This window comes from Malus domestica, chromosome 16, assembly GCF_042453785.1.
Source record: "Malus domestica chromosome 16, GDT2T_hap1".
Classification (NCBI taxonomy): domain Eukaryota; kingdom Viridiplantae; phylum Streptophyta; class Magnoliopsida; order Rosales; family Rosaceae; genus Malus; species Malus domestica.
In genome coordinates this window covers 13,797,978-13,823,216 of record NC_091676.1, presented here as the reverse complement: position 1 = coordinate 13,823,216, position 25,239 = coordinate 13,797,978, and the positions used below count along the sequence as shown (strand labels likewise).

The 25,239-nt window shown below is 37.7% G+C and overlaps 3 protein-coding genes and 1 pseudogene across 7 annotated transcripts; 2 read left to right on the top strand and 2 right to left on the bottom strand.

Moving 5' to 3' along the window:
• The first annotated feature begins 1,717 nt into the window (after nt 1-1,717).
• On the top strand, nt 1,718-5,271 carry TLP5 (tubby-like F-box protein 3). 5 transcript variants are annotated; one of them, XR_011576849.1, is made up of 7 exons: nt 1,718-2,283; nt 2,801-2,888; nt 3,154-3,283; nt 3,376-3,555; nt 3,791-4,264; nt 4,498-4,654; nt 4,803-5,271. XR_011576849.1 is itself a non-coding variant. In XM_029095335.2 (6 exons), exons 1-5 carry the CDS (start codon nt 1,975-1,977, stop codon nt 4,260-4,262), a joined length of 1,179 nt encoding a protein of 392 aa, XP_028951168.1. In that variant the 5' UTR covers nt 1,718-1,974; the 3' UTR covers nt 4,263-4,264; nt 4,498-4,796.
• A 747-nt stretch (nt 5,272-6,018) lies between these two features.
• Nucleotides 6,019-9,083, bottom strand: LOC103403788 (inactive beta-amylase 9-like). The gene is made up of 3 exons (XM_008342623.4): nt 8,642-9,083; nt 7,300-7,782; nt 6,019-7,201 (listed from the first exon to the last, which is right to left on the bottom strand). Exons 1-3 carry the CDS (start codon nt 8,867-8,869, stop codon nt 6,320-6,322), a joined length of 1,593 nt encoding a protein of 530 aa, XP_008340845.3. The 5' UTR covers nt 8,870-9,083; the 3' UTR covers nt 6,019-6,319.
• Nucleotides 9,084-14,080: 4,997 nt separating this feature from the next.
• LOC103403787 (probable serine/threonine-protein kinase At1g54610) lies at nt 14,081-17,806 on the bottom strand (annotated as a pseudogene).
• Nucleotides 17,807-21,842: 4,036 nt separating this feature from the next.
• LOC103416791 (uncharacterized) lies at nt 21,843-24,783 on the top strand. Its single transcript, XM_070815364.1, has 9 exons — nt 21,843-22,184; nt 22,288-22,391; nt 22,476-22,648; nt 22,960-23,053; nt 23,188-23,299; nt 23,415-23,503; nt 23,736-23,821; nt 24,189-24,253; nt 24,353-24,783. The coding sequence occupies exons 1-9, from the start codon at nt 21,992-21,994 to the stop codon at nt 24,457-24,459; spliced, it is 1,023 nt and encodes a 340-aa protein (XP_070671465.1). The 5' UTR covers nt 21,843-21,991; the 3' UTR covers nt 24,460-24,783.
• The last annotated feature ends 456 nt before the right edge of the window (nt 24,784-25,239 follow it).

Genomic DNA, 25,239 nt, shown 5'->3' with positions numbered 1-25,239 from the left:
ATTTATAATTGAATACACCAAGAATGTTATAAACTTCTTTAAAATCCTAATTGAATACATCCGGATTTATATGGATTTTCATAAACTATCTTAAAATTCTAATGGGAAATTTTATTTGAACCCATCTAACATCTTTCTACACTCAACTTACTCTCTTTACCCATATTTTTTTAATTAAAGAATTAATATCTCTTAAACCTAAATTTATTACCTAAAATACCCTCTCAAATCCAATTCAAAATGTAAAGTTATCTTTACACCCATTCCCTTTATAAAATAACATCTCTAACTGAATGTTTTTTTTTCTTCAAAGAGGCATCCTTGTCCATGGCCTTTTGTTTTTGTGTTTTCTTTTTTCAGCTACCAACCATCCATAGACTTGTGATCCAAGAGATCCTTCCATAGATTTGAATTTGCCAGAGAATGCGATGCAAGCTCCAGTTTAGTCCATCACTTTGCCAGAAAAACATTTGACCTTGATGCTTTGGATTTGGATGGAGACATGTCACCCGCTGGTGAGTGGTCAATGTTTATGAGGTTGGGCAATCGTTATTTGCATCGAGAATCAAGTTATATGTCTTTGCACTACTAATTAGAAGTCCTTGCAATGGTGTTTTGGGGGCAAACAGACTACAAAGAAAAACAAATATAATATAATATAATAAGTATGAAATTTAATCCAAAGAAAAAGCAAACAAACAAAATATCCATATTTTTAAGTCATACCTTAGTTGAAGGATTCAAAACTTCAAAATTACTATCCATCAATAAAAAAAAACTTGTTTTTCTCTATCACAACTATTAGAGTTTTAGTCGGAATGGACGTAGGATAAACAAAGGGTGATGCTAGAATTTAATTATAGTGTCTGGATTTATTGAGAAATTTGAGTTTTATTATTAATTTCATTTTGTACTTAATAGTAATTATGCAATAGGGTAAAATAGACAATTAACATTTAAAATTTAAGTTGGGTGTAGAAAGAGGTTACATGGGATTAAATAAAATTTCCCAATTCTAATTGAATACACCTTGAAGTTCAAAGAATCACTTAAAATCTTGATTGAATACCCCTAGATTAATTAAAAGAATTAAAATCCTTCAAAATCTCAATTGAATACACCCCGTTAAAAATAATTTGATTCCTAAATATTGAAAAAAAACACTAAAACAACATTATGAAACTTGTGGAAATATGAAACACATAAAAGATTTTTTTTAATTACTTTAGCCAATGGATTTAAATTTGGACGGTTATATCTTTGTTTTATCGTTGGATTTGATCATATTAGATCTTTGCCGATTGGATTCAATGAAATTATAAAATATAAAACTAAAAAAAATACACGTATATAATGGGTCAGCCATTCTAATCCACGGAGAATTCTAGCCTAAATTTGCACTAAAAATAAATTTTGGATTAAAACTCATATTTGCCTCAAGGTTGGAGTAAATTGGAGTAAGTTTATAACTTAGAATTTGAGTTTTATTTCAAAAATTGAAATAGGTCTCAAGGAAAAAATATAATAAAATCACGTTTTCCAATTCACAGATTTGCAATTTGTAGTTGAACAATTTCGAATAATTAATTAGAAAATCCCACCAAACAATGTTTTTTTTTTTTTTATAGTCTAACCTTTTGGGACCGAAAAAACTCATAGAAACCCTTAATCATTATTGTGTGATTCACAAATGTATCGTGTGAAATATGAGTCTAAAAATTTGTGCTCACATTGCCACCCGTGGTGGATAATCCCTCTACATAATTAAGAGTATAAAATGAAAAAGAAAAATTTTCCCACTCACCAAACAACAAATAAGAAAGAGTATAAAATAACAGAGAAAAAAATTGAATAAATATTCCTAGTTGCTCTGGCCACTCGATTCTTCTTCAAAATTCCCAAATCCTCCATTCCAAATCCAATTTCTTATCCCATCGTATTCTGCTTCGTCGTGGAGTTTGAATCAATTGGGAGATGTCGATAAGGAGTATAATCCAGGACATGAAGTTCTCGCGGTCGCAGCGGGTGGTGCAGGACTCGGCGGCTCGGCCGGGCGGCCAGGCGGTGGGGGAGTCGTTGAAGCAGAGCTGCTGGGCTCAGATGCCTCAGGAGTTACTCAGAGAGGTTCTGGTCAGAATCGAGGCTTCGGAGGCCGCCTGGCCGCCGCGCAAGAGCGTCGTCGCCTGCGCCGGTGTCTGCCGGAGTTGGAGACACCTCACCAAGGAGATCGTCAAGGCTCCTGAACTCTCTGGAAAGTTGACCTTCCCCATCTCCGTCAAGCAGGTCTCTCTCTCTCTCCAGAAAAAAAGGAAAATTATTTTGATTGAGTTCTTTTTCTTCTCTAATTGATTGAGTTTATGTCCAAAATTTACATTTGTTTGCATTTCTCATGGATTCTGGATGTATTACAATTGGGTTTCAGTGGAAATTGCATTGCTTGATTTGTTTGTGATGCTTCTGGAGTGTGACTGGAGTGAACTTTTTAGCATAATTCTTGGCCTTCCAGGCAAGTTTAGCCAAATCTTCAATCTTTGTAATGTTTTTTGGAATTGGAAAGCAATTTTTCTTAACGGTTGTAGTGGCTAAAATTACAAAATTTCAGTCGTTAGTAACCATGTAGTGTAAATTGGTTTAACAAGCGAGGGGAAGAGCCTAAGATCACGTGAATCACGTTCTGAATTCTTATTTGTTCGATTTTCGGGTTGGAAAATCTTTGGTTTACCAGAATTTTGATTTATTGTTCTCTACCTTTGAAATCGTCGTTGTACATATTTTCAATATCTGTTTTATCTGATTGCAGCCCGGTCCAAGGGATGATCTCGTGCAGTGCTTTATCAAACGGAACCGTTCCGACCAAACATATTATCTTTTTCTTGGTTTGACCCCTGGTGAGCATTTTTTAACCGAAAAAGGAAGTTCTGTTGTTTTGAGTACATTTTGAATGACAGGTAAACTTTTCCGGTTTGTTTTTCAAAGATATGGGTTTTCCATATTTGCTCTAGTTTTTTTTTTCAGTTAGGTCATGTAGGTATTGATTTCTCTCTTAAGAAATCGCTTTTGCTTTCTGTAAATGGTGGACCTGTCCTCTTTCGGTTTCCTTTTTGAGCTATAAGTTTGTGTTAACTTTTCTTGTTTGTCTGGTGTCAATGGCAGCTCTAATTGACGAAGGCAAGTTCCTACTTGCTGCGCGCAAGTTTAAACGCCCCACCTGCACTGATTATGTTATCTCACTGTATGCTGATGATATGTCAAAGGGGAGCAGCTACTATGTTGGGAAACTGAGGTGTGCCGAAAGATGCATATGATGTAACCTGTTTTCTTGTTCACCATGAGCTTAAGTATTAACACACTTTTCCCCCCTCTCTCTTTGTGAAGATCAAACTTCTTGGGAACAAAGTTTACAATCTTTGATGGGCAGCCGAGTCATTCGGGAGCCAAGATTGCAAAAAGTCGCTCCACTAGGCTTGTCAATTTGAAACAAGTTTCCCCTAGAGTCCCTGCTGGCAACTATCCGGTGGCTCAAATCCAATATGAACTAAATATGTTGGGTTCCAGGTAAACCTTATGCTTGTAGGACAAGTTATAGAACGTACTTTAGAAGTGAAATTATAAGAGTACATCTAGTATTTCATTGGCATAGGTGATGCTTTCATTCTTTTCTCTTATTCTCCGCAATCCTCACAACAACATTGTGAGCTGTGATCATAATTTGATCAGTACACTTAGGTAAGGGTGCATTTTCATTTTAATACTGAGGAAATTAAAAAGCTCACAGAGTTCTTGCAAGCAGGGGTCCGAGGAGAATGCAGTGTACCATGGATTCAATTCCATCCTCTTCAATTGAGCCTGGAGGAGTAGCACCCACACAGGCAGAGTTTTCACATAGCAATGCAGAATTATTTCCATCCCTCTCATTTAATCGATCGAAATCAAACCGCATGGAGAGTTTCCTGTCAGGGCCTTTGGCCAGACAGAAAGATGGGGTGCTGGTGTTAAGAAACAAGTCTCCTCGGTGGCATGAGCAACTCCAGTGTTGGTGTTTGAACTTTCATGGACGAGTAACAGTTGCTTCAGTGAAGAACTTTCAGTTGGTGGCTTCTCCGGAAAATGGACCCCCTGGGCCAGAACACGAGAAGATCATCCTCCAATTTGGAAAAGTGGGCAAGGATCAATTTACCATGGATTACCGGTATCCAATATCAGCGTTCCAGGCATTTTCAATCTGCCTCAGCAGCTTTGACACCAAGATTGCCTGTGAATAAAGGTATAGGTTTAAAAGATGAATCTTTCTGAGTCTGGTAATTAGTTTTGAACCTAAGTTGACCAACTATTATATACTTGAACACAACTCTTTCACCCCAGTGCCCATAACACTTCCAGAATCCATACGGTTGTTTGTGCTTTGTTTGTAATGTTGATGGAGTCGGTTGGTCTTTAGGTGCCAATATCTGCTAAACGAGTATGATTGACTCTTATCTTTGTCTCGTATTCTAGTAGCAGCTAGGTTTAAAGGTCACTTAGTGGGTTGAGTTCAATGAGGCCGTTCACTGAAGGCGTTCGTAGTGCTGGGATTGGCAGGCATACAGCGTGCTCAGACGCTCCAGACCTTCGTGGATCATGATTTTGCCAAACCCCGGAGTTCTGGAATATAAAGGTGGAGAACTTTGGTTCTTTGTCACTCCTCCATGTGCTGTAAATTTTACGTTTTGAATGTATATACTAGCTATTTTAACAAAACCCTGTTTTCCTGAAATTTGACCACATTTAATTTTATATGTACATTTTGTTTCGTCCAAGTATAGGCTGTTCAATCCCCCATTGCATTCGGAATTCTTATAACGAGTTGCTTTGCAAAGCTGCATCCATGGACGGTGGCTCTTCTGGCACTGTCCCAAACCTCGCCCGTTGTTTCCTTTTGACAAGGAAGAGAGAAGAAAAATTACAAACTTCGAAAATTTCAACATGGTAACAGAGCCTTGGTTACGGGCCCGTGCAAGCCGAAGTACTTAACATGGAAGTGTGGACTTGTAAACAAGCATGGACTCTTAACATGGAGTTGGCATTTGAGTTCTTAAGAAGCACCTCTTGAAAGGATGGGAAACAAGTTTGTACTCCATTGGAATCGACCTTTGAGTTTCAATTGTTGATGTGTGGATCTCCACGCGTGAATCATTAAATGGGGTTCCATGTGCGGAGGCGTGTTAGCTATCCCACATCGGTGGGTTCAAAGAAAAATAATGAATTTAAATAGGATTATTTCACTCTAACTAATATCGAGACCTTCTGTGATAAAAACTACACATCAGATGGATTGGGTAGATGGTAATTACCAAGTTGGGAACAATATCAGTGTCGTTAGGGTGGGGCTCCTTTGACCCACCGATAAAAAAAATTCCGACAACTTCATCGTGCTTCTGTTTCTTATCAAAGAATCTACGCGTATTTCGACTATGGTACTGATTGAACAGGTCTTTTGAGTTGTATGCTGCCCTTATTTTGCGAGTTATCAGAACAGGGCTCTCTGAGTTGGCCAAACTCTGGAATTTTCAAAGTTTGTTTGCATGCCATTTGGTGCAGAGGTCGATACCAAACCTTGGCTCTTTGGTGTGCATTCTGTGTACAGCATACAACCGAGATTACTTACTGTTGCATGCCTAGGAGGGTAGCGCGTTTTGGGATGCGGGCGAGCTATTATCGGCCAGCCCCCATCCTAAGACGGCACCAGGTACAGACCGCAGGACATGGGTGACGTCTAATCCTCGTCCCTCCCCCTACCTAATTAAGGCGTATTCTATATATTTTAACCTTGTCAACTGACGCCAGCATCACCACTGCGGAGCTTTCTTATTGAGTGGGATAGCATGGTGTCGAGTGGCACTAAAATATGGTGCGATCCGATGCATTTTATAGGGATCCGAAAGCATATGTTCGGACACCACTACCCCATGTTTACCGTTATCTCCCGCACTTCAAAAAGAAAAAGGAAAAAATGGGTTAACAGGATACAACTTAAACAAATTTGGGAGCCTAAAGTATTAACATTCACCAGGGAGAATAAAAGCCTAAAAATTGCTCATAGGACCATAGTTTTTGGTACAATGTAACGCAGTGATATACTGCTGTTCTTCTGATTTGGATTATACGATTTTGCGTCGTTTCTCCAGATATACGTATAGCAGACAAGTTTAATATATACAAATAAAAAGGTCGTACCCAGTGCACAAGGCTCCCGCTTTACGCAGGGTCTGGGAGAGGTGAATATATACAAATACAACCATAAATTCTAATTGAAAAATACAACCATAAATTCTAATTGAAATTAAGCGGTTTGCAAGCGGATGACTGATTCCGAAGTTGTAGGTATGGACTCAGCAGCTTCTTCTTCAGTAGGTAGATCATCCGACTCCAGTTGTGGTTGATTAAGGCTCCGAACAAACTCAGAAAATGAAGGAAAATGTTCAGGTGAGAAGAAGTCCGCTCCCATTCTCTGATATGTGAATAGGTTGATCACATTCTCTCCCAACAAATTCTTCTTTATCTGTTGAAAGCCTCCGCGAGCTCCCATAACTGATGAGTTTTGGCCAGCAATCTCAATCCCATGCTTTCTGCAAGCTGTTTTAATTTGTGAAAGTAATAACTCGGGACTTGAAAGGGAGTCCCGTGGCTGATGTTCATCTGATAGGTCCATTCCAGGCAATATAATTTTACACGAGTTCCTCGCAAACATCTCAGCAACTGCTTGGTAACCATCTCTAGAGGATGTGTTGTAGAACCCAGAAGTCAGCTCAGAAGGGTGAGCCCTTGTTTTATACCAAGAGTGCATTAGTGGAACTTTACCACAAACTTCCACTTCAGTGTCACCGAAAGTTGACGAGGCAAGAGAGAGGAGGCGATCTCCATGAGAAATGAGCTGGTTCGAGTACCAGGAGAGGAAGAAGTCACCATATGGAGACTCCCATGAACCGCCATTATCCTTGAAGAAGTTGTTTGCATTTGGTGACTGGTCGTAGCTAGGAACATCATGAGGGCCACCAAGACCCCACAGAGGGTTTCCGGCTGCTTCAGCATGTTGCTTAAGAATCCTTAGCATGTTTTCATCATAACACTGGAATTCTCCAACTCCGGGAGTTTTATTTTTGACCAGTCGGTGCTGAGAAGGATATTGAAGCTCACCATCTGGTCCTAAGCTCATTGAGATGCCCTGAAATTTAGCAATACAGGAAATTGACAATTTAGCATGCGAACAAAACGTATGATGACTGATGAAATGCGGAGTTTTCAAGTATCATGGCTCCTTACCGTGATTGTGGAACCAAGGAAAGGCGCCAACGAAGATTTAAAGCTTTCGCAGAAGTCTTCGTAAACTTGGATTGGAGTCTTTCCATTCAGAACAGGAAGTTCATCGACAGCAAGCGATAAACACTCTTTGTAGTGCTGCCCTGACCGGTCCTTAAAGAATAGACCAGGTTGGGACTCGCCAAGGCGAGACACCCACGCAGGGAGTGGGATCTTCGGTTGTTTAGACGCATGGAAGCAGAGCGAGACATGGAGCTCAAGGCCGGCTTTCTGAACCATCTCTGCAACGGCTAGGTAGCCTGACCACTCGTACTTGCCCATGGCTTCTTTCTCAACCACTCCCCACCAGACCGGGAGCTCCACACCGTCCACCCCCAACAACTTCAGAGCCTTTAATCCGGCAGCAATCGCTCTAGCATGATTCACCGCGTTGCAGTCTGAAACTGTATCTAGAGGTAACCCAACAAATAATCTTACTCCATCATTCTGCAAAGTATAACACATCACAAAAAATGAGTCAATTAAGTTACATAAATCAGGCCGGAAAATCAACAAATAGAACATTAAACTTCTAGGACTACATAATAAGTTAAATTAATGTTTTGGCCTTTTTATCCAAAATGGTCAGTGAGATTAGCATAACTTGTCATTTTAGTCATTAAGATTTAAAATCAATAGAAGTGATGATGTTCACCATCAATCATTTTGGCCATTCAGCGATAGGTCTCCATTAATTAAGAGTATTTTTGTCAAATTAACCCCTCCCTTGAACTAGATTTTCTTTAATTTAACAGAAATTTTTTCACAAAATAATCAAAATAATTGACGGTAGATAATATCATGAACCCAAATGAAGAGTTACGACAGTTAATGGATTTGCATCCATTCTTATTTTGGTTATTGATTTAAAATTAGTTTACGAGTTTGTCTACCTTAATTATTTAGGTTATTCCGTGAAAAATCACTACTAAATGAGGATAAAAAAGATAAAAATAATTGATGCTGAACAATCTCAAATGCCCCTTCTATAGGTTAGGTTTCAAATCTTAAGGACTAGGAGTTATGCAAATCCCAGATACTAAAAAGTCTAACGGAAATTCTAGTCTTCAAACCAACTAAGAAACTACAAAACATTAAATTATCATGGAAGTATTGTAGGAAAATTCAAAACTTATCATGTTTCTTGAAAACCCTTTTATAATTTCATAAACTTGAGGTCAATTCTAATTTATATAATAAAAATTTGAAATTCAATCACTATTTTCCCATTTTTCTCCAATTTCTCAGAAACCAAACAAAAATCTAAGTTATCTAACACAAAAAAATTGAAGAAAAAACCACTTACCGGTTTGGATCTTTTGGCAGGACCCGAAACCTTATCGGACCGGACTGGTGAATCGGATTGTACGGCCCTCACAGTAAACTGAAGCCGGGCGCTTTTCCAGCTCTTGCTCTGACCAAAACAGACGTTGGTCTTCAAATTTCCATTCAACTTAGAAAACGCAAACTCCGTTCGCACCAACTCCGCCTTTCTGACCGCCGCCTGAGAGCCGCGAAACACCGAAACCTCCATTTCCCAAACACCCGATTACCCGAAAACTTTTAACAACCCGAAATCAACAGACTTAAAAAATCTACAACAAAGAAAAGAAACAATTGAAAATTTGATTTTTGTGACTTTAATTTATGAAAATCCAGAAAGTTTGAGAGCTTCTGAATGCAGACGAATGAGACGCTGACGAGTTTTGAGAAGTTATGGCATCGGCAAGCCCGATGCTGAGCTTTATAAACACAAAAGAGGACCTCCTACGCGTCTTTTCTTTTTGGAAAAAAATAAAAAATAAAACCAAAGGCCAATAAGACTTTACCACGTGTCGATCGCACAGGAATCTAATGTAGTCCGGCGCTAAATTATTCGAATTTTTTTTTTTCAAAAGAAGGGAGAGAATAGTCATATAGGTGGTTTGAAATTTGTCTTTTTGAATTTTTTTTCTATAAATTTGACTCTTTATTCAAAATGGTCACTTGTTATAATGGACAAGTGATCCCGGGATCCATGATCGTGATCGTTTATTGTATATCGTGCGGTCAGTTTTTATTAGGTACTATATATATTTAAGTTTAGATTTTAGATTTAAAATGATTTCTGACTGTACGATGTACGATGAACGGTCACAATCACGAGATCTCCGGAATTCCCAAGAAAAGGATCTGGTGAGGATCATATTCCCATTATAACTCCTCACCTTGCTCCTCATGTTTAAATTCAATATAATTGGTCCCAGAAATCATTTTTGGCCTGCCGTTAAATATCTTTGTTACATAAGGACTAAAATGATAAAAATAATACTTTCGATTTAATAAATAATGTGCCAAAATGATTTGACAAAAAAAATTCTCATTTTTGTCATCTTATCATTGTTTAACTGAGATTTTCACGAAATAACCAAAATGATTGATGATTGACAAATACATAGACCAGTTATATTAATTTTAAATCTCAAAAACTAGGGTGATGACTTATATATCAATCTCAGGGCTATTTGGATAAGAAACCTATAAATTTTCGTTATCCAAATGGTATTTAGGTGATGTCTTGTTAGGTTATTAATCATATAGGACATGCTTATCCATTTATATTATTCCAAAAACAAAATTATCCTGTGAATCATTCAAACCTTAACATAACGAAAACCTTGAGTACATGCGATGTATCTAGATACTGTTATTAAGATTTTTTTTTGTCAATTACTGTTATTAAGAATTCTACGTTGTCAAAGTGCCAATCATTATATAAACAAATGTCAATAATGGTATACAAATTGGAATCCGGATCCTCTTCGTGAGGATCCGGAGATCCGTGAATCATATTTGTTCATCGTATATTATGCAGTTAGAAATTATATATACTTCGGTAGTACGTAATGCAATGAAAAAAATGTAACAAATGCATGAGGCTAAAGAATGAGGATTAACATCACGAGCCGAAGAGAAAGCAAAGGTAAAAGTTCAAGAACCGATTGCCTTTGGCAGTACAACGTACCATATAGTTTTGACTTTGTAAATAGTCTTTGTTGTCAATTTTTTAGAGTCAACTGTTTCATTTCTCAGTTCTTCACCATTTGTTTCTCATACGATTGAGTAGTTCCAAACTGTTAAAGATAAAATAAATATAGAGCGTTATTTATTATTAGAAAAATTACAGAAAATTAGTCGACAACATTATATTTAACCAAGAATTCTAGAATTGTTGAGTTGAATAGATTTGGGTGGTGTGGAGAGAATGGAGGGAGTAGTCGTAGTCAAATAGTCAGAGAGTGATAGAGGAGGTGGAGAAGGAGGTGATGAGTTGGGCGGTGGTTTTGGTTTGCATGGAATATTAGGCAGCCACCTCATTCCAATTTCCATCAACCACAAATCCCACTTTTCCTCTCTTTTTATTTTTATTCAGAAAATTAATTCAATGATTTATATTTTGGAATATTGGAAAGGAGGTTTGGATTGGTGTGGCATCGCATGTGGTAGATAATTGAGGAAGCAAATATTTTATGTGGTGCTGCTGACTCATGTCCAGGGCCAGACTGCTCCCTAATATATTTTCATCGACAAACTTGAGTTGCTATTTTTGATGCCTCAGTTTTTGTTTTTGTTTTCTCTTTTTCTTATGAGACTGATCAATCGCCAACCATATATGTATAAGTTTTTTGAGATTTAATCATCCGTGCACTTGAGTTGTGCACGTAAATTGGGTATTTAGTGTATTGCCAGCGTAACCCCACCATATATAGAAGTATATCCATATTTCATACCATAAAAACTTAGGAAAACTAATGAAAAATGCTTGAAAACTTTGAGTTTTAATGATAAGGACAAAATAAAGGGTAAAGTGAATAGTACCAAAATTGACTTTTTAATGTAAAAATGTAATTTTTCGTTAAAATGAACAGCACCGGGAGCTTTTCGTTAAAGTTCTTTAAAAACTTATCTCTCCCATAGCCCACAACATCAGAGCCCTCGGATCTTGCGGTTGTGGATAAGAGGAGTTGGGATTGGACTAGGCATCTAGATTTTGTTTGCCTCGTATGACGGTATGAGCCTCAACTTGCAAAACTCTGACGTGGCATCGTATCAGCCTCAGCCACTTGTTCAGACGTGTTCAAAACGTTTAGGAGCTCTCTTGATTACCTTATATAACCGACTGCATTATTTAGAATGTCCAGTGTTGCCTTAAATTGAAAATTTCTTCATGAAAAACAAAAACAAGGTCTAATTGTTATATTAAATCAGTAGAAAATCAAGAAACAATCATGCAATTATATATCATAATATGTACATGATTAACCAATGCTAAATGAACATGACATAATGGATTAGATAAACTTAAAAAATATGATCAAGGCAAGTGTGAGATACTCTGTTCTTAAGATAAGTTTGCGTCCTACTACAGTGCTTATGGTTGATCGGTGCTTGTCTCTCAAGATACAACGACCACATCCTTGTAATAGTAGCAATCCAAATCACAAAACTCTATTAACCACGATTATGTTGAAAATTCTCATATGAACTCAATTAGACTCTAATATTTAGTACATGAATACATGTAATTAAAATTTATTTAATGACTACAGAAGGCTTCCCTATTTATAGAATTTGAGATATCTCTTTGAAAATGTAAGATCTCACATCGTCCAGGGAAGTGGATCATGTAAGCCTTATATGTATATTCTCATCTCTACCTAGCACGAGGCCTTTTGGGAGCTCACTGGCTTCGGGTTTCATCGGAACTCATAAGTTAAGCGAGTTCGCACGAGAGCAATCACATGATGGGTGATCCACTGAGAAGTTATCGTGTGAGTTCCCAGAAACAAAACCGTGAGGGCATGGTCGGGGCCCAATGCGGACAATATCATGCTACGGCAGAGTCGAGCTCGGAATATGGTGGGGGCCTGGGCTGGGATGTGACAGAAAAACATGTGATCATTCATGAAGAGTAAAAAATTGCAACTCTTCCATTTAAATAAACACATCTTTTTGCCAAAAGGCTTCACTTCTAATTCAATTAACAAATTTAATATATAATAGTATTACTATTAAATTTTCCTAACACAAATCTCACATGTGTTTATAAAAAGTTGAATTACTTCGTATATTGAAGAGTAGTTGCGAGTTTAAAACCTCCAACTTTTTACGAGATCTAAGATTTTAAGATATATAAATTAAGGGAACTTTAACGAAAAGCATCCGGTACTGTTCACTTTAACGAAAAACCATATTTTTACACTAAAAAATCAATCATGGTACTATTCACTTTACCCTTTATTTTGTCCTTATCATTAAAACTCAAAGTTTTCAAGCCCTTTTCATTAGTTTTCCTATAAATTAATCCATCTACACCATGAGGCTGTGACTTGCCACAATCTTTTTAGTATAAGAAACTTGGTCTTTAATTAATCTCGTGTAGTTTTTAGATTGCAGAAGGATAAATAATAAAAAGGGTCAAAATTATTATCGGATCCAGTCGCAGAAGAATAATGGACACCTGCATGACTACTCATGACTACTCTCCGTATTATGAATTGGATTTTATCGTTTTAAGTTTGATTATTTGATCTTCCTCTGTTCAGCCTAATGGCGATGGAAAACTTGGAATTATTTCTCTAATTCCATCAAGAATGTAGGATTTATTTTATGGGATAAATAAATATCGAATGACATTCTATCCACATGAGGATATTAACCTCCTAATTATCTATGTGATAATTAGATAAAAATAAAGAGATATTCATATTACAATATACTTGGGATTTTCATAAGCTTTTTAGTCTTTGTACATTCTTTTCAACCACTAGAGGCTTTGGGGAAGAGAGAAATAACAAGAAACACAAGCTTTTCCATAGTTCAAGTATTCTAATTAGGTTTTTAGAGCTATCACTTTCAGGCTCTAGGTCTTGAGGGAGGTGAAAACCAAGGAGCAACTCGACATACCGTAGCCAACTCGACGATCCACGAAGGATTAGAGCAGTTGTTCGTGTTTGTAGAAGCGTGTTAAGATTCAAGCTCCCGCATAAAAAGTACACACGTCATTTCAAATTTATTTAGTCTTCCAACAAAGAAAAAAGGGTTACCAATTGAATGTGACAAATTATTAAAATATAGGAGGTCAAGAAAAGTAAGCTCTGACATTTGACACGATTTTTACGTTGGGTAAGGCATTGCCAATGTCAAAAACTGTTGGCCAATGTTGAACTAGTGCTTTTTCCATGGTCAGAATTATGACCTGCACTGTACTGCATGAATATTACCAGGTCTATGCAAACAGAATGTTCTTTTAAATTATGGCTAGTACCATATATATAAACAGTAATTCAAATCCAGAAATTAAGCGTATTCTAACAATTTTATATAAAATAAAATTTGATTTTTTGGGCGTGATAGCGAAAAAGTTGACAGATAAGTCATCCGTCTTTTTCCTTCTTTGCATGCATCATATTATGCCAACAAATTAATTGATTCATTAGCTTTCACCGTGTTTCCCTGATCATTCAGTAGTGAGTGAGACTAATCATTTTCTTTTAGTTTTAAATTTTTAATATTTGGCTTTAAGTTTTCATTTTTTTAAGCAAAAAAGTAAAAGTAGTTATCAAACAAGATTTCAGTTTTTAAAAAAGTGAAAACTAAAAATAAAATAGTTATTAAACGGCCCCATAACGTTTAAGTTTTTTAATACAAGAGCTAAACTATAAAAATGAGGATTCAAACATACATGCGGAGGGAGAACGTACTGTTTTAGTTGACTTGGCTAGACGTCTGTCTATTCTCCTTCAATTTGATGTACATCAATTTTACAACAATATTGAATTCACATAATTACCTACATTCATTTTTATAGTAGGGTTTAATTTGGTTTGGCAAAACCTTGACACATTGTAGTTGGCTTTGTTGAGCATGCCCACTTTAAAGGAACTCAACATGGTTCCTACCTGGCTCGGACGAATCGGCAGCAATTGCAGCCTCATGAATTGTCTCACCAAATGACAGAGAGTTGTTCTGAATGCAATTGTTTACTAACCGAACCAAGCCGAACCCGCATCGATTTGAGTCCGACAAGGATTGTCTGACCTCCCACTTCCGGAACACTCCCGTGCCCTCTTGTTTTGTATGGTCACAGTTAAACCACGTCAACATGTTATATTGTTTTTTTATAAAGATAATAAGATAAAAATGAATAGTAATATAAAATGTTGACGTAGCTTAACCGTGACCATACAAACAGGAGGGCACGGGAGGGCAGACAATCCTTGTCCCTTTGAGTCTTTCCTTAAGGGCTTCGAGAGTACATGAATTTGTCCGGATGAGTGTTGCTGGAGCCCCGACTGCAGCTGGTTTTACCAATGGGCCAGACCAAGTTTGGACGGATTCTTCTGAATATGCAAAGCTTGTGGAACTAAATGAAACATCCAAAGGATCAAAAGCAGGAACAATGTGATCTGATGAACCCAAAGGATAACCAAGTGTTCCGTCTTGGTGTGGAGGAGGAAACTTCTCACTCTTGCTCTTCACATTTGCATGTGTGATAAGACGTTGCCTCTGCAATAGGACGACACATAAAGAATAACAGTTAGCAAGTGCTCAGTTTGGGTAAAAGGCCAGTTTAATTCCTCAAGTAGTGACTACACAGTCAAGGGTCACCACTCACCATCAGCTGCATTAGTAACTGAATATTGAACCAAGTGCATTGATTTTAGTTTCAAGTATGAAATCCGAAAGCATGTCAAGAGTCTCAAGACTTATCGATTATAACATATATGCTCATCAGCAAAGATGGCAGAAGAACAAAGTCAACGCACCTGCATCCAGCGACTCAACCGACAATGCTCAATACTTCATATAAATTCGCTACCCTTTTAAATCATCCCCTCACTAGGATCAGAAGCCAAAATCTTATTTGAAATCTCAAACAAACAATAGCCATATGCATTAACTACAACAGAATTAACTACCCCCACATGCTTAATGATCAGAGGCCACCAACTTTAAAGGTTGGAGGAGGTTTAGCCATTTCAGTATATGGTATATAATGTGTCAAGTGTTATTAGATCAACTTTTTAAATACCAATACAAAGCCTAACAATAATCCCATCAGCCACGAGAACTTAATCAGCACCAACTTGTTCCCTACTTCAATTAAGTTCGGTATCAAACTATGTCTCTAGCTAAAATGTCTGCCTATACGCGTATATGGATGTACTTTTCCCATGAGAGGATGGCATTATGCATATGCTTATCTCCCCATGAGGCCCAGGGAAAAGCTAGATAGGTTAGGGGCACTGCCGCGCTATGCACAAAAAGTGCCGTGTATGGACATCCTTGTCCTCTTCTTCATCGAAACTCCTACATAATCAATAAAGGCGGTGGCCACTGGCAAGGGGATATTTTAGGATAACATATCTCACTTGTTGATAGAGACAGATGGGATACCATTGGATAAAGTTACTGTTGCAAACTTAATTCAATTTAAAAAACGAATTCCATGTTAATTATTAAACCCACAAAAGAAAATACTGTAGCTTAAAGAAGCAGATTAGATGCCGTACATCAAGATTGCCTTGACGTTCAGCATCGGCTTCTGGAGCAGGAATTCCCTTGCGGTCACATGCGCAAGATTTCCTTACACGATCTGCGTTATCTCTGCCAGCAGCTCTCAGTCTACAATCATGAAACTCATTTCAGGTTGCATATAACAAGCAATTTTCCCTTTTGGAGGGAGGTTAATTAGAAGAAGAAAATGGAAACGACTGAGAGATTAGAAAACTGATGAAAGAATAACTACTTCATAAAGAAACATGAAAGTAATAACATCATTGAGATGATACATGATAGTAATCAAAACTTAACCCAAATAAACAAATGAATCAATAATCCAAAGGGACAAATGTGGAAACCAACGTAGAGTCATGCATGGAAATTCAAGGGTCAAGGCAATGCATTTGGTTCATCAAAATATTAGAGTGGAAGTGGATGATTCTCTACATTTAGAATTTGTTGGTTTAAATCTCTGCAATTGAATCTAATTAATACTGTAAAGGTTCATGGGAGCTGTGAGCCGTGAATCTAACTAAAAGAAAATTGGTTAGATGAACAATAAAAAATTTATTCATTGCAATCATCAACCTTGTAGCTTCTACATCCCATAGCTTAGCATCTCTTTCCTGGGTGGATATTTTGGGAGGCTAGACGGTTCACAGGCATATGGTTTGGTTGTGAATAACTGCAAAAGACAGGCCACCATCACATGACAATATTTAATAAATTATAAATCGTACGGCTCAGGATGATAAACTACGACATTAAGATGAGAAACTACCCAAGATACAGTTCAAGGCAATAAAGAAGAAAGGAAACTGAACAAGATAAATTTAATAGTGAAATATAAAATCTCACTTCATTCCTCAATGCAGCAGTGGCAGTCCGACGTTCAGCTGGGTCAATTGCAAGGAGTGTCTCGATTAGTAGCAATGATGATGGTGGAAAATCTTTAAATACCTTTGCAATGCATCCTTTGTATGATTGCTGAGGCTTAAAAAGGGTTGGCAATCTTGACTTTCTCCAGTATTCTTCAGAAGGTGAACCACATAACTTAAATATCTTGTGTAGCTGCTCTACCTATTTAAAGTAAAAGATAAATTAGGAGGACTGGAAACATATCTTTTATGCACGAACATAGTCAGAACACCAACAATTCAAATACTTCCATGAATCAATAAGCATCAAAGTAAACCTAAGCAAAGGATCTTCCGATGGCAAACACAGTGAAGTGAAGGAACTCAGTTAATAAACAGAAGCATTCAAAACATACTTCTGTGCGACCTGACATGATTGGTTTCCCGGCCAACAGCTCAGCTAAAATGCAGCCGGCACTCCAGAGGTCCACACCTACACCATAATCGGTGGCACCTAGAAGAAGCTCTGGTGGTCAATACCATAAAGTAACCACCCTACTAGTCATTGGATGCTTGTGATTAGGGTCACAGAAGAAGCCAGTCCAAAATCAGCAATCTTTAGGACACCACCATTGTCGATAAGAAGATTGGACCCTTTGATATCACGATGAAGCACATTGTGGTTGTGACAGTGTTCCAGTCCTGATAATACTTGGTTCATATAACACTTAACATGCCATAGTTACATATAACAGATATGAGAGAAGTTGCTCACTTTCCCTGCACAAGGGAAAAAATGGTTTCTTTACATGCCAACTAAACGAAATAAAATAAAAGCAAAAGACTTTTGCAATACCTGAGGCTCTGTGAACTTGATTGCAGGGCTTGCAGCAAGTCCTGCCAAATCATGCTCCATAGATTCAAATACAAGGTACACAGTACACGACATCCTCGAGGTCACTAAACCTTCCAATTTTACAACATTAGGATGATCCAGACGATGCAGAATGAGAATCTCTCTGGCCATAAACCTTACACTCTCGGGCTCCAAATTGTCAAACCGAACTTTCTTCGGAGCAACAATTTTCCCTGTCAAAAGATCCCTAGCTTTGTACACATTACTATACATCCCTTGCCCAATCTGATCAAGATAATACATTTACAAGTACAACTTACTAAGCCATTCATTTCCGCAAAAGGTAAGAACTTCGACAAGTAAAAGGCTAAATACTTAATTCAAAGTTCAAGTAATCCATTCATTAGTGAGGCTTACCAAATTGAGTTAATTGCTACTATTAAAAACCAAACATGATCCAGAAAAAAAGTTCCAACTTTTGTTTCCTACTCTAATTTCACACTAACCCTTTTTGTCTCCTTGCATTTTCTCTCAACAACCAAACAGTAATTAAGAAGCTCCAAAATCATTTTAACACTAAATAAGCTCTCACCTTATCAATCTTCTCGAATGTATGGGCGCGGCGGGGCGTCCAGCCATTGATGGCCTCGCCGGCAACGGTGGAGGGCCAACCAGCGGCGACCTGCTCGCCAAGGAGGTGCTTGGGAGGATTGCTGAGCCTAGGATTGGGCTTGTAGCGTCTCCTCTCCCCTATAGGCCTCAAACTCCACTCCTCATTCTCCATCCGATTACTATTACTATCATCGTTACTAATACTATTAATCACACTATTCCTCACCTCGCTGACCTCGCCGGCGGCGGCCTCTGCTTGCATGGAACCCCTAATTTCGCCATCTCCGTGGTTCCCAACGGGGTTTGCGAAAGCCTGGCCTACGGGCTGGTTTGTTATTGCTGTGTTTGAAAAAAAAAAAAAAAAAGCTGCCGTTAAATAAGACGCTGTGATGTGAGACGGTTGTGAAATAACAGAGTGTTTGGTAAACTTTTTGGTAAAAGTGCTGTTGAAAAAAAAAGCAGTCTGATAGTGGGTCTTTTCATTAAAGAAGCACTATTGCTCTGTGTGCTTTGAAAAAAAACCAGTTTTTCAAAGTTACAAATAACAGCTTCAGTTTTTTCTTTGATTTCAGCTTATTCTCACCCTAGCTTCCAAAATAAGCCTTTTTTTTTTCAGTTTATCAAACACCTAAAACCCTCACAACTTTTTTTTATGGGTGCTTATAAGCACCGCACTCCCAAACCACCTCTAAAACGGACCCCATCTCCTCTCAGTCATCGACTCATTTCTTCTCTGCTGTGCAGGGGAGGGGAAGGGTAAAGGGAAAAATCCTAATGATTTGGGGAAGGAATGGGGGGTGTGGACTGTGGGGGAAGGAAGAGGAGAAGGGGAAGGAAGAGGCCTGTGGGGTTTGGCTTTTTTGAGACAAAAGTGGAGGATAGCAAAGCCATGATTTGGACTGCAGCCCAGTCTTAAACCCTTTTCTATTTTGACTTTGGACCTAGCTGATAGAACAAAGAAGGTTTTGGGCTCCCACTTTAAATAAATAAAAAAGTTGGGACATGTTAGAAAAAGCAAAGAAAGGAAAAGGGTGGAACTTTGACCCCTTCACACATGGACAAAAATCAAGTCACCTCCTTAGACTATTCTTCTCGATTGGAGACTTAAGGGATTCTCATTATGGGAGTATGGTTCTCTCCTTTTTTTCCTCTTCTTTATTTCTTTCTTATTTGAACAGTTACGGTTAAATCATATCAATATTTTATATTAATTTTTTATAAAAAGAAAAAGACAAAATAGAGAATGTAAGAAGAGATGATGGAAAGATGAGGGTAGAGAATCCTAGTCCCTCATATGTACTACACTTAGGTAATCAGAAGTTTCATGATTACTCAGTGACTTGAGTTTTACAAGTCCCTAATTGAGAAGTTTTCCTCACTTGGGAACTTGGAGGAGTATTGTTTGTATCATACTTCACCAATCCTGAAACTATCGAGCACCGACAACTCCATACGTCCAAGGACCTATTGAAGAATTCATGTTGAGGCACCTCTGCCAAAGCATAAGGGTTTATCTCCAACCATGAGGCAATCACAACGCGATACATGTCAACATCATAATAAAGTTCTTAGAATCTCACATCGACCGTGGACAGAAGCAGAGGACTCTCGTTAACTATAAAAGGAAATCATTCTCCTACAATTAAGAAGTAATGTCATTATTGTACTTAAACTTGTCATTGGAACTCACTAGTGATGATTATGTTTGAATATATGTATTGTGTAAACTCGTCAATATTAATGAGAACTCATCTACCCTTGTGGATGAAGTTCAATTTAAGTTAAATCACACATGTCTTGTGTTTACTTCCCTATCTCTACCTCTGTACATATTATCCTCACTAGGTAACTAGAATAACCTTGCGAATGTCACAAACTTAATATTTTAGATTATTCCAAAACCTTATTATTTTCTGCATCAACAAATCCTATACCGTTTACCCTACCCCTTCACCGCTAGAGCTAATTCGTGAGGATTAATACAATATAACATCTTATAAATTTCTGGACAAATTTATTCTTGAACTATGCAAAATAATGAGTTTTTATTCACCAATGCTAAATTTGGGGACGACTGTTAACCAAAAATCCAGTGCCAAAGTCTCCCTCCACAATTACCTTTTGAAATTTTTACCACAAACACTATATCTCTCTCTCTCTCTCTAGGTTGAATTGATTGTTTCTAGTCATCTTCAACCGAATGGTCCAGAGAGCCAGAGGGTCAAAAATAACTCGAAAACCGTCTCCAACTGAGGGCCAGGCCAGAGGGTTGTGGAATCTGAGAGGGCCCCACAGAATCGGAGAGGGATGGCCAATTTTTTTTTAAATGTGTCGGATTTACTGTCGGTTATAACCAACATGAATGCTTTAATTTTTTTAACAGTTTTATTATTTTTTTTTATTTACAAATTTTTTCCTATAACTTCTATTTTTCATATTTTTCTTTTAAATTCTATTTTTTCCTATAACTTTTATTTTACAAAATTTGTTTCATATTTTTTTTTAAATTCCATTTTTTCCCATAACTTCTATTTCACAAAATTTGTTTCATTTTATTTTAAATTCTATTTTTTTCCTATAACTTCTATTTCACAAAATTTGTTTCGTATATTTTTTTAATTCTATTTTTTTCCTATAACTTCCTAAGCCATTATACAACATTAAATTAAATTAACTAACATAAAACAACATTAAACAATATGAAACAACATTGAATAACATTAACCAATATAAAAATTATACAACATAAAAAAAAAACATTTAACAACATGAAAGTTAAACAACATTTAAGTTGTAGTTTTTAAATAATAAATTATGTTTGGCCCTTGGTTCGAGACGATTTTTTGTGACAGGGCTAAAACGAGCCATCTGGCCCGATTGGAGACAGAGGCAAATATGGCCATGTACTATTCATTAAAATATTAATATCTTAGAGGATCTTGGAGGGTCAGAGGGCTAAAACGGGCCCTCTGGCCAGCCATCGGTTGGAAATGGCCTCATTTCTCAAAAGGAGATCCAGACAAGTGACGGTTTGGATCATAAATCTTCATTGAAGAATGAGGTTATCCATTCTTTCTTTCGCTTCCATTACAAGAAATTGAACTCTTAACTCATATTCACCACTTAAGCTAACAAAAAAGGCTCAAATAAGCTTTAACGTTATGTCAACTAACACTTACATTATTTGGAATCCTCAATTCAAGTCCCATAGTAGAGCGTAAAGGTTTGAAATCCTCAAATTGAGTTTGAAATCGCACGAATACATTATTTGGAGTGATTGGCTCTGTTTTGGCGTACCATTTGACCCTAGCGCTAAAAGTATACTGTCGTCTAATGTGTGGTTGATGAAGAGAGATTAGTCTGTCATCAATGTGCGATGATATATCTTCTATGTAAAAAAAAACAATATAATATCGTCTTGATTAAAAAATTTGGCAAACTAACAACTAGGATTTATTTCAAAATTTAGAAAATTAAGCTTAAAATTTGAAGTGAAAAAAGAAAAAAAAAAGAAAAAAAAAAGAGAGCAAATCCTCTCATTTATTGGATTTAGAAGCTAAGAAGTTTGAAGTTTTGATATGCACTCCATCTTAGTCGAGCTTTGGTCGTCACGGCAAACAACCAACACCAAACAAACACCAAACGACGTCGTCCTGTGGGTCCCCGTCAACTAACCCATCCTACTGAAAAATAAAACGATAGAGAGCGATGCCTCCCACCCGTCCACACCTCCGCCTGCGTTATCAAATCCTCCGAGAACAGTCTCGACTCTCCAAGCTGGAACACAATGGGCACCATTGCTGGCGTTATCTTCCTCACAACAACTCCATTGATAAGACCTCGAGGACTCATCGGGCGTTTCCCTAATCTTCACTGCCCTTCTTCCAAGTTTTCACATTGCCGGACCACCGCCAACACAGCCACGGACGCCGCGCCTTTCCAAGTCTCCGCCGCAGCATCGTCGCCGTCATCTGCCATTGGTATAATCTCACTCTATTTCTAACATTTTTCTCACTAATATCTGTTCAAGATTGTGAATATCCAACATTTATCAATGGTAATTGTTTGACGGGTCGGAGCCAGATGAAGAGAAGGAGGTAACTTCTTCTGGGAATGTTGGAGCGGATGACCTGCTGATTGTGGGGCCGGGTGTCCTTGGGCGCTTGGTGGCACAAAAATGGCGGGAGGTACTGATCTTACCCATGCTGCTCTATCTGTACGTTTAATTTAGTAATTAATTAGTGGGTAAAACAAGTAATTAATGTACGTAGGAGCATCCTGGGTGTCAAATACATGGGCAAACAGTGACAGCTGATCACCATGAGGAGTTGAGTGAGGAGGGTATTAATCCACGTTTAAAGGGGACCAAAACGACCCACAAGTTTCCTTATGTCATCTTTTGTGCTCCACCATCAAGAACCTCAGACTACTCTGCTGATGTTAGGTGAGTAATTTTTCCGGTGCAGTCGTCACATTGTATTACCAATCTGCTCATTTTACAAGTGCAATCGTCTGTTAACACCATACCCTGAGTCCCCGATATATTAACCCGCGCGACAGTGTGACTGTCTTACTAAAAACACTCTCATGGAAGTGATACTTGGGTAGTGAGAGTTTCATGTTTGTTAATTATTTACTAAGTATTATTTATTTATGATAGAATAGCTTGTAAATTGTAATGCTTGCTGGCAATGGTTTATTTATTTTTGCTGCAATCGATATGTATTTGGTTTGGACTTATTTTTAAATAAGCAGAATGGCTGCATTGAACTGGAATGGTGAAGGTTCGTTTTTGTTTACATCAAGCTCTGCACCGTATGATTGCAACGACAATGGTTCATGTGATGAGGTAGACACTTATTTCTGCTCGTGGTACCAAGTTGCTGTAGCGTTATTCTGTGAACTTGTTTAATTTCATAGTCATGTGGGAGTTGGACTTTGGAGTGATTCGTTTTGTCATATTGGTCGTATTCCTCTCTGCAGGACACTCCAGTAGTGCCAATAGGGAGGAGCCCCAGGACCGATGTCCTTCTTAAAGCAGAAGAAGTTGTGCTGGAGTTTGGCGGTGTAGTTCTTAGATTGGCGGCGCTTTATATATCCTTTATGAAAGTCGTACTCTGAAAGATTATTTGTACCGTAGGGAAAACATTCAGGGATTTGGGTGATCTTGGTATTTTTTATATTTGAAAGTGTCCTTAACTATGCCTACAAATCAGATAGAGGTGCACATGTTTATTGGTTAAAGAAGGGGATCATAGAAGCTCGCCCAGATCACGTCCTGAATCTTATACATTACGAGGTGACGGAATCATCCTACTGTACTTGTGTATTTGAAAAGTGAAAAGTTATTTAATATAGTTCTATCAATATGCATTACTTTCCCTTTTATCATTACTTTCTCTGTTCAATTTTGTTACTTAAAAGTCACTTACATTTGGCTTTTCCGTTTCTCTTTAAATTTCAAATCACACTTTAGATGGTTACGCTTTGTCATGGTCAGTAATATACTTCCTGTTTCATTGAATTGTCAGGATGCAGCTTCCCTCTCTGTTGCAATCTTGAAGAAGAGATTACGTAACCAGATCCTCTTGGGTTGTGACAATCATCCATTGTCCAGGTCCTATCTGAACATTGCATCTTTCAACATTATTGAATTGCATTGACTATATCAACTGTTGCTGGTTTTCTGTGTGTACTCGTGTGTAGGGCTACAATCAATTCACGTTGGTACATAATATTCTGTATATGATTAAACTGCTAATCCAATGGTTGAATCAAACGAAAAGCTGGCAAGTTTTACACTGATGTCTATTGATCGTCCTATACTCACATGCAAAGCATCCAGTTGTGTGTGCGCGCTCGCACACATACACTGCTAAATTACAATTCATACTCAGATCTTATAGTCATTTTGTTATTTCCTTCTTAATTATCCCCGTGAACTAGTGACACGAGCGTTTGTGGCCCTGCCAATATCTTTGCAGGCAAGAAGTGATGGACTTAGTCACTAAAAGTGGCAAATTTTCAGAAACGTTTGAGGCCTTTACAGGTAAGCTTCCTGCTAATATTACATGTAGATATTTAAAGGGAATTCTGTTTTTACAAAATTTTGATATCCACCTCACACCAATTGATGCTGTTTGTGCAGGGACCAATGATCCCTTGGGTAAGAGATTAAACAACTCAAAAACTCGCGAGGAAATAGGGTGGGAGCCAAAATACCCCAGTTTCGCTCACTTCCTTGAGAGTTTATGAATTACTGCTAGCATCCATTTGCATTGTTGGGGTTGGATTTAGCAGTGGGAACCATTGGTTTAAGGCGCCCAAGGAGCATTCGCCATGGAGCTGCCAAAGGTCTTGCATTTTCGTGTCTGCTTTGGATATACTCGGTACAGCGGGATCGCTTATGTAGAGAACGTACAATTCTTACTGTCTTCAACCAGAATTATCCGACCATCGAAGCTGTGTATCTCTGTACAGGTAGCTGAGATATATGCAATAGGTCCCAAGTTCTGTGTGGGACTTGACTCTATACGTATGATGCATCACCCCTCATGTATCTAATTTTTTTCTTCTCGATTTTTGCACGAATACTCACATGGTCGTTTGTGATTCCACTCGCTCCTGACCTGTCATGCACGCGTGAGCAACTGTCCCAACCACTGCTCACATTTGAAAGCGTTTACTTCATCTTGTAGGTAACGGTTTAAATCAGCATAATAATACAATAGTTTAAGACATTAATAATGTTTAATTATTGGGATTAGTGTAACAAGCAAGTTAATTTTGTGCTTCTCTGATTTAGGTTCAGACATGATCCCTTCTTCACGGTCTGTTTTCTTTCCTCTTTTTTTGTTATTTGGTTTACAAGGTTGCCCTTTATAATGTTGAAAATATTGGCGATATAGATGCTACTTCTTCTACAATAAATCACATAAAATTAATATTAGTATATCACAATTTTGTTTCCACAAATTATTAAATAAAATAAATGAAATAAGATAAAATACTTGTCTTTTGTAGGTAGAAAACGCT